At 41.8% G+C, this 15,739-nt stretch overlaps 1 protein-coding gene across 1 annotated transcript in view; it reads right to left on the bottom strand.

Moving 5' to 3' along the window:
- BRINP1 (BMP/retinoic acid inducible neural specific 1) overlaps window positions 1-15,739 on the bottom strand; it is a 156,988-nt gene that overhangs the window by 27,349 nt on the left and 113,900 nt on the right. The window contains exons 5-6 of the mRNA XM_062206914.1: window positions 13,364-13,600; window positions 7,448-7,670 (exon numbers count right to left, since the gene is read on the bottom strand). Coding sequence (XP_062062898.1) covers window positions 7,448-7,670; window positions 13,364-13,600 — 460 coding nt within the window. The remainder of the gene's footprint in view (window positions 1-7,447; window positions 7,671-13,363; window positions 13,601-15,739) is intronic.

The following is a 15,739-nucleotide window of genomic DNA, read 5'->3' as shown; positions in this document are numbered from 1 at the left end:
AGATTTATGCAGTTGACCTGTATGGGACTTCACCTCTTCTCATTACTTACAGGTAATGTGTTGCTAGGTTGCTTGGGATCCAGAGTCAATTCAGAGCTAAGAATAAGGGCCTGAATCTCAACATACAAAAATAAGGCCTATGAACTCCAATCCTGGCTCATCATTCCCAACGTTGATGTTCTAACACTACTTTTGTCATCACTACTACTCAAACTAAGCTTCTCCAACCATAGGACAGCCCTCCCTTTACTGCCTCATCCTACTTGGACAATATAGGCTCTTATAGAGGTCTTGATCACAAATCTATCAATTGTGGTCAAGATAATTCTAACCCTGCTGCCTACTTGCCATGTGATTTTGGATAAATAACATGTCTGCCTCATAAGTCCATTCATCTATAAAGTAGACTTAGCAGAGAGATCTCACAAGGGTTACATGAAAAAATATGTCATCATCAACACTCAGTCTCACAGGTAATTACTGTGTACTTGGAAATTTATATGACAGATATTGGTGCCTGAAAAAATAAGAAGAAAAGTATGTTTATAATGTCTCCTATGTGTCAGTCACTCTTTCAAGTACTTCATAATGGGCTAAGACACTTTGTCTTCAAAACAACCCTATGATATAGGCACTATTATTAGCCCTATTTTTACAGCATTTTTTACAATTTTATTTAACTTACACAAGTTTCACATATTTCATGTATACAGATTTATAAATATGGTGACACTTCCCCCTCTACCCTCCCTTCCACCCATGCTCCAGCCCTTTCCCCTTTTCCCTCTCACAATCCCACTCTTAATTGTTACAAAGATCTATTTTCAGTTTACTTAATGATCATATGGTTAACCCAACACCAAGTAAAATGTTCGACAAATAGTATGAAGACAAAAAGAAAAAAAACAAACAAACAAAATAAAACCCATTGTTCCTCAACAGAAGAGACAAGTGCTGTCAATCATCAAATTTCAAAATGTCTTTTCACTCCAATACATTACATTTCAGATACTCTATCAGTTACCTCAGATCAGGGAAGACATATGATATCTGTCTTTTTGGGACTGACTTATTTCACCAAGTATAATGGTTTCCAGTTGCATCCATCTTGTTACAAAAGACAAGATTTCATTTTTCTTACATATGAGTAGTACTCCATAGTGTATATATACCATAATATCTTATCCAGTCAACAATTGATGGGTATCTGGGTTGATTCCATATCTTAGCTTTTGTGAATTGTGCTACAATGAACATGTAGGTACAGAAAACTTTCATATACTGATTTCTCTGGGTTTGCATAGATTCCCAAGACTGAGATGGTAGATCATATGGTAGGTCTATATTCAGATTTCTGAAGTATCTCCATACTGTATTAGCCCTATTTTAAAGATAGGGAAACAGAGGCTCAGAGATGCCAGAAATTTTTCATAAAATTACAATGTGAGCAGGTGACAAAGCTGGGATTTGAACCTAGGAACTTTGACCCCAGAGTATGTCTGGATACATAGCTATCTCTATCACCTGTTATAATAACTACTCAAAAAGTAGTATTTGGGATGGGCATAATGGCACAGCATGTTAAGCCTACCCTTGGGATACTTGCATTCCATATCTGAGTGCCAGTTCAAGTCCCACTACTTCATGCTTCAGATCCAGCCTCCTGCTAATGTGCTTGGGAGGCAGTGAATAATGGCTCAAGTACTTCTGGCTTCTGCCTGGCACAGCCCTAGGTACTGCAGCATTTGAGCAGTGAATCAATGGATAGAAGATGTTCTTTCATACACTTTCATGCTCTGTCACTCTCTCATTTTGCCTTTCAAATAAATAAAATTTTTAAACATTTTTACTTATTTATTTGAGAGGATGAGTTTCAGACAGTGAGAGGCAGAAACAGAGAGAGAGGTCTTCCATCCGCTGGTTCACTCCCCAAATGGCCACAATGGTAAGAGATGAGCCAATCTGAAACCAGGAGCCAGGAGCTTCTTCCAGGTTTCCTATGTGGATGCAGGGTCCCAAGGACTCAGGCCGTCTTCTACTGCTTTCCCAGGCCATAGCAGAGAGCTGGATGGGAAGAGGAGCAGCCAGGACTTGAACCGGTGCCCATAAGGGACGCTAGCACTGCAGGCAGAGTCTTTAACCCAGTATGCCACAGCACCAGCTTATGTTAAAAACGATTATCATTGCCTTATAATTACAATTGTTACTGTCTTATTTCTTTTCAAAATTTTTTATCTGAAAGGCAGAGTTACAGAGAGGGAGAGAGAGAGAGAGAGGAGATCTTCCATCTAAGAGTTCACTCTCCAAATGGCTGCAATGGCTGGGGTTGGGCCAGTCTGAAGCCAGGAGCCTGGAACTCCTTCTGGGTCTCCCACAAAGGTGACAGGGTCCAAGCACTTGGGCCATCTTCACTTCCTTTCCCAGGCACTTTATCAGGAAGCTATATCAGAAGTAGAACAACCAGGACTCACACAGGCACTTATACAGATGCTGGCATTGTAGGCAGCAGCTCAACTCACTGTGCTACAATGCTGGCTCCTGTGTTAATCTTATTTTATATATATTCTGACTGGCTCTAATTATACTAAATTTCTCCTATCATATCTAATATCAAAAAAGAAAGAAAGAAAAATCTTTCCTGTCCCCACAATGAAATCTCCCAATATTCTTACCCTTGAATATGGGCTCAGCTTTTGAACAGTAGACCTGACAGGAATGATGCTGTCTGATTTCCAAGGCTAAGTTGTAAGAACATTTCCAGCATCTTTTTGTTCTTAGGATGCTGCATCTCTGAGCCCAGCTGGCAGGCTGCAAGGAGCCCAGGCCACATGGGGATGGCATGTATAAGCACTCTGTTGACAGCATCAGCCAAGCTCCCAGCTGACAACCAGCATCAACTGCCAGGTCTGGAAGTGAGCTCTTCTGGAGGCTTGGGCCCAGGCAAAGGCCTCAGGTGACACAAGCCCTAGCCAAATTGAGAGACCGCCAACCCTGCCAAGTCAACCTACAGAATCATGAGAGATGATAATATTGTACTGTTTCAAGTTTTGGATGAATTGTTTTGCATCAACAGATGACCAACATACACTTTTTGCCTTAGAGCCCAATATTAAGTTGCTAGCAAGCCTTAAAATCAAGTTCAGGTGTTTATAGCGGACCTCTCACTAACTCTTGCAGGTAAACCTCTTTATAACATAAAAATAAATTAGCATTGATTGATCTTGGGTGCATTATAAAACTCTTCATGTCTCAATTCCTTTACCTGCTAAACAAGAATAGTAAAAGTACCTAGGTTGTGAGGACACAGTAAGGAGGAAATTAGTTAATTCACACAAGATGCTTAGAACAGTGCCTGACCTTTAGAGTACAAATGCAGAGCAACAGTTATCTCCCTCTCTCACTCACTCTCCCTGCCTTTTAACTGAGTCAGGCACTCTATATTAGGCTCTTTTAATTTTAAAATCATAACCTTTATTCTTAACCTGAAGGCAAGTATTGCTACGATATGTTGTAAACGTGGCGCAAGGAATCACAGAAAATGAGGCCAATAAGCGATGGAGTCAGGATTACAATCAGTTCCTGCATAGCCAAAACCCCATGTTTCCTCATTCCCTCCCCTAGCCTGCCTCAATAGGGGCACCTCTTTGTGAAACAAGTTAAACACTCTGTGGTGCCTGTCACAGGAACTGCACCTGCTCAGTATACACATCTCCCATGGAGTTCAGCAAGCAGACAAATTGAAGCCAAGCAATCAGTTCATTTGCAAATATCAACCTGCTCAGCTAGAGGTGGCCCAGGGTTCCCAGTGTTAGCACCTCTGTCTGACACTGCTCTGTAGCAGAGAGGTGCCCTGCAGGTGTGAGAAATGTTCATTAAAGCCTTAGAATCAGATGTCAGGAAGCAGCCCACAGCCACACTAAAGAAGTTCAGCTTTCCTCAGGGGCTTCAGCGCCTACTTCCTGCATCCTCCTCCTCCTCCCCACCCAGTGTCTAGCAGTCAGTACTCCTTAAATGAATATAATCGAGTGACTTTCCAATAGTGGACCTCCAGACACCTCTCCAGATGAGAACAATATTATGATTAGGATAATTTTTCTCATTTAGGAGGACAGGGAACAATATGGGGAGAGTTCTTCTTTGAAAGTCTCAGTGGTGGACGTATCCAGCTATCCACACAGTAAGAGCAGACTCATTCACAAAGGAGGACACCTGTGCTCAGAAGAGTAAATGGATGTGTCTGCATCACCCAGCTCGCCAATGGTAGACACCACCTCAAATCAAGGTCTCCTGATTCTATCCATACCGGCTTCCACTCTCTTTCTTTATAATTCCTTCTCAAGCTGGTATAGTTACCTTCTATATAGACGGCCTGTGATACTCTGTGCTCTGGAGATATGCACCTCTAATAAATGTGCCTTCCGGTTACAATGGCCTTTGGACCACTGGACCCCCACACTCCATTTTCTGTGATGACTATCTATAAAACAGACAAGTGGATCTGTCTGAAGTCTTGCAGTGGTTAACTGTTCCCACCAGATTTATATCCAGCTTGGTCAGTGCTTCATTTCCTGATCTGATCATGCCACCTCTGAGGGTGTAACGTACTGAATAATATACCCCAGTCTCCCCCCCCCCCAAAATTAAGATGTTGAATTCCTAAACTCCAGTACCTCAGAACAAGATTGTCTTTGGAGATAAGAGCTGCCAATGCGTGATTGAATTAAAATAATCCCCATGAAAAGGAGGTTAGGACACAGGCACACATAGGGATGACCATGTGATGACACTGGGAAAAGCTGACCCTCAGCAAGCCACAGACAGATCTTAAGAGAAACTGACCCTGTCTAGACTTCAATCTTGGATTTCTGGCCACCACAGTTGTGGAAAAAAATAAATTTATGTTGTTTAAGCCACTGAGACCATAGTACTTTATTATGGTGGCCCTCACAAAAGAACACATATTGGGAATTTTTCCTTGTTGTCAACACAAGCCTTCCCACTTGCTGTCAAAGACATCTTTCACAGCAATCTTAACTGTGTGTATAAATCTCCTGTAGTGCCTGACACCAGTCACATGACAGGTGCCTGATGCATCAAAAACGGAAGCTACATCAGAGCCTCACTCACAGTGGCAGTTTTCTGCATGTGACAAGAAAGCCATTTTGTGACTGGATACTGGATACCTGGCTCCTGGGTTAGCAGCATTGCCTCAAGTAAGCAAGGGCAGAAGAATTTCTATTTGATTTATGAAACAATTACCACAACCAAGCTGCAAAGCTGTGGGCTCAGAATTGAAGGGAATGCAGAAAAGGCAGGTGAGCACAGAATAGGGTGAGGCTTCATAATGAAGAAGGGGGAAGAAAGTATGCTAAACAGTTCCAGATAAATGGGGACTGAGAAAAAGAAGCCCTTTGTATTGGCTGCTGCAATCAGAAAGACTTCATGTAGCATTAATTCCACATCAGGGAAAATGAGTAAAGGGTATGTGGTGGGAGTGGTTAAGTTGAAAGGGCTTATGGGTGCCGGTTCAAGTCCCAGCATCTCCACTTCTGATCCAGCTCTCTGCTGTGGGAAGGCAATAGAAGATGGTCCAAATCCTCGGACCCCTGCACCCTCCTAAAACCTAGAAGAAGCTCCTGGCTTCTGGCTTTGGATCAGCACAGCTCCAGCTGTTACAGCCATCTGGGGAGTGAACCAGTGGATTGGAGACCTCAATCTCTTTCTCTCTCTTCTCTCTCGCTCTCTCTCTCTCGCTCTCTGCCTCTCTGTAACTCTGCCTTTCAAATTAATAGATAAATCTTAAAAAAAAAAGAGTAAAGTTTCTTTTAAATCTTGAGTTCAGTAGAACTGATGGTTAAGAGGAGGAGGGAGCCTTACAGATGTAGGCAACATTGCTTCATCCTCTCTCAGGGTTGCTAAACCTCAGCACCATTGACTTTTGGGGACCAAATTCTTTGATGTGGAAAATGCCCCATGCGTCCATGCAATAGCTTTCAGTTCCCTGTTGTGACAATCACACACGTCTTCCAACAAATCCAAATGTCCCCTGAGACAATGTCAATCCACTTACAGTATAACTTTGGACCCATTACTTGAAAATCCTGAACTTCAGTTTTCTGGTCTGTACATGCACAACTACACATACATGTATGTGGCTGACACAGACCCTGCAATGTAAGTGTCACATGGCTGCATCTTTTTAAGAATAAATTTTTCATTTCTTCCAATGAAACTGAAGACAGAACTCCCACGTACAGGACAAATGAAAGCAGAGATGTCCTGGCTGAAGCAGGGTGGAGAGGGCTGAGATCTGCCTTCTTGATGTCTTATAGAAGCCCTGGAGACACTGCCTCCAAAAACTCTCAGCTGAGCATCAGAAGTCTCCTGGGAGAATGGAGTTGGAAAGACTTGGATGTGAGCCTGGGTTTCTCCCTGTGAGCCCTTAAGAGGGTGGTAATGTGAATTTTGTATAGGCAGGGGCCCTGTTCTCCACCATCTCTCAGAGCATGTGGCTTATCTAGAGCAGACCTGAGACCAGGTGGGCCAAGTTAGGCAAGGAGGCATTGAGGAGGCTTTCACTTTGGGTGAGGACTATGTACTCAAGGATGCAGATGAGGGAATGCCTCTTTAAATTAAGCACTGTAGGTGCCTCATTCATTTCACACTATTCCAGGTCCTGATCCAAGGCCCTCAATAAAAAAGTTACTTGATTAGTCCTTTAACCCAGTTTCTTCACCACAAAGACGGAAATGCCAAAATACGTTTGCCAAATAATTTTTAACAGAAATAAGTAATACATTCTAAGCAACCAGAATAATACCACAGAGCATGTTAGAGCATTAGTTCCTTTACTCAGAGAAAACACGGAGGCTGACAGCTCATGAAGTCATCCCTCTGTGTCCACAGGAGATAGGTTCCAAAGACCCCCCCCGCCAAGAATACCAAAATCCATGGGTGTTCAAGTCCCTTACTCAACATGATGTAATATTTGCATATAACCTACATATAATCTTCCTGCACACTTGAAATCAACTCTAAATTACTTGTAATACTTAATATAATGTAAATGCTATGTAAATAACTTTTATACTGCATTTTTAAGGTATAATGAATAGAAAAAATGTCTGCATATATTCAGTGCAGACACACTTTTTTTTCAAATACTCTAAATTTACAATTGGTTGAATTTGTTAATGCAGAACTTGTAAGTATGGTAGGCAACTGTATAATCAGGAAACAATGCGAAATCCAATGTGGCCTGAGGCAGTAGGTGAATGCAAACCCAGAGATGATCCAAAAAGTGGTTGGTCTGGGCCCTGCAAGGTCTTGCTAAACACTCCCTCATGTACCATCTACATCGCACATCCCTCTGCCGCAAGCCAGTGTAAGCTAAAGCCAGGTAGGTGCCTGTGGGGGTGGAGGAGGTGAAGGTTGTGGCAGCACTGACCTCTCTCTGGGCAGCTGGTGGTTGGGATTATGGCGACAGCGGACACTGAGACCAAAGAGCTTGCGGGCAGTACGCTGGATCTTCTGCCTCTGAGCCTCGGTGGCGCTCTGCAGGAGCTTGTAGCGGTTCTGCAGGTCCCAGTCATTGCCCCAGTGCTGATGGATGCTCCCAATGGTCAGGAAGTGGTTGTTGGGGAGACGCTTCATAAATGATTTAAACTCATCTAGCAAGAGACAAAAGCCAAGAGAGAAGGGCTAGGCAGAACAATTCACAGTGAAGTTTCTTCTAACAGTCTCACCTGTTAAAAATGAAGGCAAACCAAAGAAAACCAGTGCATCTGTGGCACATACATCAGTAGATCATTGCACTAGACTGCCCTGCTCCTACCAGGCAGGGAAAAATCACTGTGCACTTTTAAAAAATTTAATTTATGTGACAGAGAGAGATTCTCACATATGCTGGTTCTCTTCCCAAATGCCTACAAAGGCTAGGGATAGGCCAGGGCTGAAGTCAGGAATCAGGAGCTCAATCCACACCTTCCACATGAGTGACAAGCATCCAACAACTTGAGCTATCACCTGATGCCTCCCAGGGGGGCACATTAGCAAGAAGCTAAAGCAGAACCAGAATTTGAACATAGGCACTCAGATATGGGAAGCAAGGCATCCTAATCACATCTTAACTGCTGGGCCAAACACCTGTCCCACCCATGCTTTTTAATAGAGTGACTCTACACAGTGCATCCTTGCTTAAGAAAGCATCTCTCCAACTTCTGTCCTTTGAATACCAACTTTATATTAAGAGTAACTTGCATTTACTTAATATTTTCTTTGAACCAAATCACTACTTTTTGGAAAACCCTGTTCTATCTAATTCTACCTAGAAAATTACTCTTGCATGCCTTCAGTAGAATGGTAGCTGCAAAAATAAATATGATGAAAACAATGTTAATAAATTCAAGTCAGAAACTGTTGCCTGCTAAGTGATCAAACCCCCATGCCTGCTTTCACTTTGAAATATAGGAAATTAACAACTGTTAGAGAGGTGTTAAAGGCATATTAGCACCGAACTGAAACTTTCTCTTTGATGTAATGGGCAGGCAGGTCTGACAGAACTGAATGAATCAACCTCCCCACTCAGTGATTTAAGAGGTACTTGAAGTTGTATGTGTGCACCACCTAACATCATCACACATTTTGGAAAACTCTAAGAGATGAGGACAAACTCCTGGGCTCCTGGATGCAGGTCTCAGTCTCCATTTGTGATGCTGCATTTCAGGCTATTGGCATGTACAACAGCCTTAGAAATTCTCCCGTTCAGATTTCTCATTCTAGAGGTAGGAGAGGGAAGCTTCAGCTCAGAGTAGGGAAATGATTTTCTGAAGGTAAACCAGCCAATGACTGACTGGAGTCTGTTCTGAAACCTGAGCTGTTATTTCCCAATCTAACACTCTACACCATTCCCATGCCCCCATTCTCCACCAACTACTGGGAAAATTGAAGAAGGGCTTGATCGTTTTTCAGGAAAATAGGCCACTGGATAGATTTTTTTAAAATATATATTTATAGAGGTTGGTGTTTTGGCATAGTCAGTAAAGCCGCACCTGTAATGCTGGCATCCCATACGGCTGCTGGTTCCAGTCCCGGCTGCTCCACTTCTAATCCAGCTCCCTGATAATGAACTGGGAAGCAGAGGCAAATGCCACAGAGGATGGCCGAAGTGCTTGGGCCCCTACATTCACATAGGAGACCTGGAAGAAGCTCCTGGTGTCTGACTTCGGCCTGGCCCAGCCCTGGTCATTGTGGACATTCGGAAGATGATCAAGCATATAGAAGATTTCTCTCTCTCTCTCTCTCTGTCTCTAACTCTGCCTTTTAAACAAATAAATCTTTAAAAATATGTATTTATAGCTTAAACCGTTTACTTTGCATTATAAAACCTACAAGGGAATTTCTGGTATATTGTGCATTCTTTTTATTTAAAAAACACTTCCAGGAGCCAATACTGTGGCATAGTGGGTTAAGCCTCTGCCTGCAATGCTGACATCCCATATGAGCTCTGGTTCTAGTCCCAGGTGCTCCTCTTCTGATCTAGCTCTCTGCTGTGGCCTGGGAAAGTAGTAGAAGATGGTCCAAGTCCTTGGGCCCCTGCACCCATGTGGGAGACCTGGAAGAAGCTCCTGGCTCCTGGCTTTGGATAGGCCCAGCTCCAGCCATTGTGGCGATTTGGGGAGTGAACCAATGCACTGAAGACCTTTCTCTCTGTCTCTCCCTCTCTCTCTGCCTATAACTCTACCTCTCAAGTAAATAAATAAAATCTTCTTTTTAAATAAAAAAAAATACTTCCAGAGCTCTTGATCAGTGCCAGGTGGCTCAAACCACCTAAAACATAAAACTGAGTTTTACAGTAAATCTTTGAGGCGGGTACATTTAGTGTTCCCATTTGATAGAAGCTAAGGCAAATTTAGCTCACTTGGCCCAAATCAGAGTGAGTAGATGGCAAAATTATGGTTCTAGTATGGTCAAAACCCTTTATTCTTATTTAATAATTATACTTCTATTCAACACATGCTGAAGGCAATCCTGAGGCTCAGTGAATTGGGGGAAAATAATAAAAGTTGCCAAAAGCATGAGTCTCTGACTTCCAGAAGACTTCAACCTCCATATTACAGAAAATCAAATCACTTCTGGACCACTAAATAGATGCAGGATACTGATTTTCTTAAGGCCTCAGTTTCCCCATGTAACAAAGACATATAATGGTACCTAATCCAAATTTTCAGAAAGTGACATAGGATGGTACCTGCCCAAACAGTTCCTGACACCTGGACAGTACTGGGTGGATAGTAGCATAGGATTGACAGGATAACACAGGATGCTGCACTGATTGATTTATTCAGTGAGCTAGGCGAAAGCAGAAGACCCATCAGAATGACCTGGCACTGTTTGGCCTGACTGATTTTCACAGCATGGAATCGTTGCAATTCATCTTACAGAGGCCTCTATCAATCTCAAAGGGAATAGCAGTCCTTCCAATCAACCTGAATTTCAGTCTCATATGAAAACAGAACTTAAAAGTTGAATGTTTTATTTTCTTTACCAAAAGTAGAAAAGCTCCCCGCTGCAAAGAAAGGAGGCATAGACCTCCATTTGTGAATGGAAACTAGGTTCTTCCTACACCAACACTCTGGAGCTGTCAGAGAATCAACTTTTTTTTTTTTTTTTTTTTTTTTTTTTTTTTTTTTTTTTTTTGCTTTAGGCTGGTCATTAATCCATCCAGACCACCCTGGATTGGATCTTTAAGATTAAATAAGGGCTCCAAATGAAGAGACAAACTCCCCCACCCCCGTCCCCACTACCACAAACACATATACACAGAAGCCACAGATACACTGATAGATGGATTTGCCTTAATGGGTAAAGCCACTCCAAGTGGATAAACACAGAATACCTAGCAGGATTGTATGCCTTGTGGGGAAACTGTGACATAATCATTTCCTTGGCTTTCTCAGATTATTGTGCAGCTTCTTGGCTTTCTGTTTCCTTGTGCACCTATTCAGGTGGTGCCTTTTCTTTGAGAATTAATTAGGAGGGCATGCTAAAGATCCCTACTCCTTGTGCACACAGCTTGCTTCTCCTTTGCCTTGTAGCATCCACTAGAATCACTTTTGAAAAGCATTTCATTAAATTCTTCTTTTGTTGGAGGCCAAGTAATTATCATAATGCGTTTCCATCACAAATGTTTTTATTTTACAAATTTCCAGAATTTTAAACGAACTAATGAATGCAGGTTCATAAGGCATCACAGCTTCCTTCGAGCTGCATGACCCTATAATAGCAGAATCTCTGATACATCCCGGGCTCTCAAAGCTGGCTGGGGACTTAGAGTTCATGGAAACCAGTCCTTTGAAAATGCTGCTCCATAGAGCTCTGCTTTTCTCTGTGGTACACAGTGGCTCCGAGGTAAGATTTTGTTTGATCAAAGGGCTTCTTGGATAAAAACTTAAATAAATTCAAATATTAAAAACATAAACATGTCCCTTCATTTATCAGATGAGGGAACTAAGGCCTGGGGGGTAAAATAGAATTAATGTTACAAAAGCTGTTGTGAGCACTGGATTTGGAATCTGGGATTCTATTACCAACACCGTCAGTTACTGTGTCACCCTGGGGAAGACATAAGCTTTATGTCCTCTCTCCTCTATGATATGGGAATATCACTGCTTACTTTAATACTGCTGATAACAGACTTAAGGAATATAAAGTTGTTTTGAAAAACAGCAATACTTTATAAGGAAGTCCATTTATTTAACAGAGCACATATTCCAGTCTAACTACCTATCAGGCTCCTCTTCTTGGAAGTGTCAAGGATTCTCAAGATGATAATATCTTGATAAAGGTCTTCCTCCCAGTTCTTCCAGGACAGTCTAGCTCAGGGAAGGTACCAGTATCTATCAACTTGTCTAATATGCATGTCTACAAGGTTCCTAGGTTTCATCTCAATATTCCTCTTCCCTTCAATTCTCATAATCAATCTAACATCAATACCTGCTGATGTTTCCATTTAAATACCTCAGTAACTCTGCACATTTCCTGTGTCCATAACCTACACCATCTCCTTCATCCACATCAGGCAACTCTCTTTCTCCATTTACCACTTTCTGATATCATCACCAAGGTCAGGTACTTAGATTTCTTTTTGCCTGCCCCTCAAGTTGGCCTTTTCTGGCTTCACTGACCACACTGACCATGACTCGATATCATTTGTTCACAATGGCTCCTCCTTTTTTTATGCATTGACCTTGAATTCAATGTCATAGTCATTTGAATCATGATCTAACTAATGCCTAGTTTTCTCATAGAGTTCCAAGAAGGCAGATTCAGCCTTGGATTGTACCCATGTTATGACTGACTTTCCTCCAGTAAAATTAATATTTTAGTGGAACAAATAAATGGAACAAATAAATAAGCCTTAGACATTCTTGCTCATTGCCCAAAAGATAAACATCGGAATGTATTGCTTGCCCTTGAATCTCAGTTGGGTCTCACACTCTATTGACTTCACACCCCACCCCTGCATTCTTCCTCAGGTTCTGGAGGACCTATGACCACCTGTAAGACCAGTTCCAGGAATTCCTCTGCCTGCTGCCCCTTACCCCCACCCCGTCCCTAGCCCTCCTAAAATATAAAAAGACCTGACCCCTGGGGTTGGGGCTTTCTGGCACGTGTTCCATCAGTGTGTACGCTGGCAGTTGGTCACCCACCTCTACGAATTTATTTTCTCTGAATAAATTTGGTCTGGCTGTAGATTTGTATACTGCCTCCTCTCTGTTCTGTACCTCTTTTCCTAACATTTTTGGTGCCAATCTGTACCTCTTTTCCTAACATTTCTTAACCATGAAAGGCAGGATATAACTAAATCATAAATAAAAAGTGACTCCAAGCTTTGATAGTTCATGAATTCTTTGGAGATATACATACACGAGAAGTCTTCAAAAAGTTTAAGGGAAATGTGCAATAGCTTTTAATTCCATTTCATGAACTTTTTGAAGTACACATGTACACACACATATAGTATATGTATATACAAACATCTGTATATATTTGTTTATAGATACAGAAGAATCAATAAAACTATCTTTGATTCTTCACTCTTCAGAGACTTCTTACAAGGTATGAATCTCTGTCTTCTGAATATAACAAATGACCACATATTGGATGATGCAAGTCACTACTGAATTCAATACAGATTTGTTGAGTGGCTGCTACATGAAAACTACTAAACCTAGCTCTGGATTCTCCAAAGTGAAAGAATTGAGGTCACTGATTTCTAATTCCTAATTCTATTTAGGCTTGTTCCCTTTTCTCAACTTGACTCAGGGCCATGCATTCAGCAGTACCAAGCTGTGCTCCATACCTGAATTCTCCAGGTCCTTATAAGCTTCAGCCCAGGACTTGGCCATGTTGGCCAGTGTGTACTCCATGATCTGGATGTCGGTGATGGGGCAGTTGCACTGTGGGAACTCCTCTGCACACAGGCAGCGACACTGGCTGTCATGGCACACGTATTCTCCCTCACCATTGCACATGATGTAACTCAAGGCTGATTGGACAAACTTCTCTTGCAGATACTGAGGGAAGATTATCTGAAGACCTGTTTGAGAATAGCAAGAGAGGGAAAATAGAAAAGGTTAAAAAAAGGTGTTTCATTAACAGTTTCCAAAAGTGATACATGGGATTCTGAAGCTGCTAGATTTCTCCCTGTGTACTGGAACCAACATCTTTCCAAGCCTATCTAAATCCAGACAGGGGATGACCAGCAAGGCCTCAGTGGCATCACTCTCACTTAAAATTCTCAGGTCATGACCTTGTCCATTTCTGAAACGCATACCCTACTCTGAGAAATTTGGGCTGAGCGTAGAGCCTGATCTGGTATAACCTTCTCCATTCTGGGAGAAAACACTTACAGAAAACTCAGCACCATTGTTTATCTTTTCTTATTTCCTTCATTTCCCCTTTCCAAAATATTTATGAACCCCATTTATGAAGCATGAGTCCTAAGCTAAGCACAAGGTTTACTGACATAAACAATAACAAAAACATGACCTTGCCTCTGGGGAGTTTACAATAGAATCTGCAGGGATAAGCATAGACACACATCATCATAACGCAGCTTTATAGGCCTATAGCAGAGACAGCCATTGAAGAAATCAGGCAGCAGAAAAATGCAAATAACATTGCTCGGGTGGCATGGAAGCCTTTATGGAAGAGATGTAATTTGGGTGAGTTGAAATGCAAGAGATTATGTTAAAAGATGAACAGAAAAGAACATTCTATTTTTTAAAGATTTATTTTTTTTATTTGAAAGGCAAAATTACAGAGAGGCAGAGGCAGAGACAGAGAGGTCTCCCATCCTCTAGTTCACCTCCCAGATGGCTGCAATGGCCAGAACTGTGCTGATTCGAAGCCAGGAGGCAGGAGCATCTTCTCAGTGTCTCACACGGGTGCAGGGGCTCAAGGACTTGGGCCATTTTCTGCTGCTTTCCCAGGCCATAGCAGAGAGCTAGATTGGAAGTGCAACAGCCAGGACTGAAACCCGCTCCCATACCGGATGCCGGCACTGTAGGCAGTGGTTTTACCTGCTAGGCCACAACGCAGCCCCCATTCTATTTTTTTTTTTTTAACATGTCATACTTGACCATTTTTATGTGGTACAGGGCAATACTTTCACACATATATACAGCATAAACCAATCATAGCAAAAATTGGGCTTTCCATTTCCTTATTCTTATCTTTTCTGTTTGGAATCTACCAGCTCTTCTCTTCCAGTAAACATAATGTACATTCATGGAAAGTCTAGAAAAAAGAAATGAGCTTGGAAGGGGGAGGGTGTGGTGTAGGAGGGAAGGTTAGAAATTAGTATGAAAAGGCCTTTATTTTAGACTGAGGCATCTGGAAATTATCCTATGGATCACAATTGTACATTGGTAGTTTTCCAGGGTACGATTGACATAAATAGAGTGATATATTTTAATAACTTATGTTATGATGTTTGATCATAGAAAACAAAATATCAGTGGAGGATTTCAAAGATAATTAATGTTCACATCTTGGCTCTAAATGTGAAGAAACCAAAGACCACTAAGGGTAACTGATTGGTCAAGGTTATGAGATGAGCACTCTCGACCATATCTTACAATCTTCTCTCTTTACCAGAATAATTAGTTCTTGGTCCTGAGAGCCAATGGTAGAGAAGGATCCATCTGGGTACAGGTACTACTCCGGTGTCCTTGAAAGGCCAGCACTGCAGACCATCGCCTATGGCGCCCAGACAATTCTAGACTGCCATACCTCATGAAATCTTTTTCAGCAAGGACATTTCCCTCTACCACATTTGGAGCTATTTCATCCTCTATTACATATAGGAGTAATGATTTTATTATCCCCTATGTAGAAGAGAACTATATTCTTATTCACATTACATTTTTTTCTCATCCATGCTTTAGGAACACCTCCTAATCCTACCCATCAAGGATTGCTAAAAAAGCTAATTATTTCTTTCATGTTCCTTTTCACAGTTGTGTTTCTGGATTTTTGTCTTTCCTTTGCATTCTTTCCAACAAAAATCAAACAAAATAGCAATGCGCCATCATTTCAACCTGTCTTCATAGATTGCTAAAGTACAATATTTTAAGAGCGGCATTGTGGGGAAAAAAGATTGTGCCTCCAACATGCCTTGTGGCTGGAAACCAAAATACTGCAGTCAAGAGCTGGGCATCACTACAGCCGGCTC

The sequence above is a fragment of the Lepus europaeus genome, chromosome 12 (genome assembly GCF_033115175.1).
Source record: "Lepus europaeus isolate LE1 chromosome 12, mLepTim1.pri, whole genome shotgun sequence".
Lineage (NCBI taxonomy): Eukaryota > Metazoa > Chordata > Mammalia > Lagomorpha > Leporidae > Lepus > Lepus europaeus.
The sequence above is the reverse complement of the archived record's forward strand: the minus strand, read 5'-3'. Positions and strand labels throughout refer to the sequence as shown.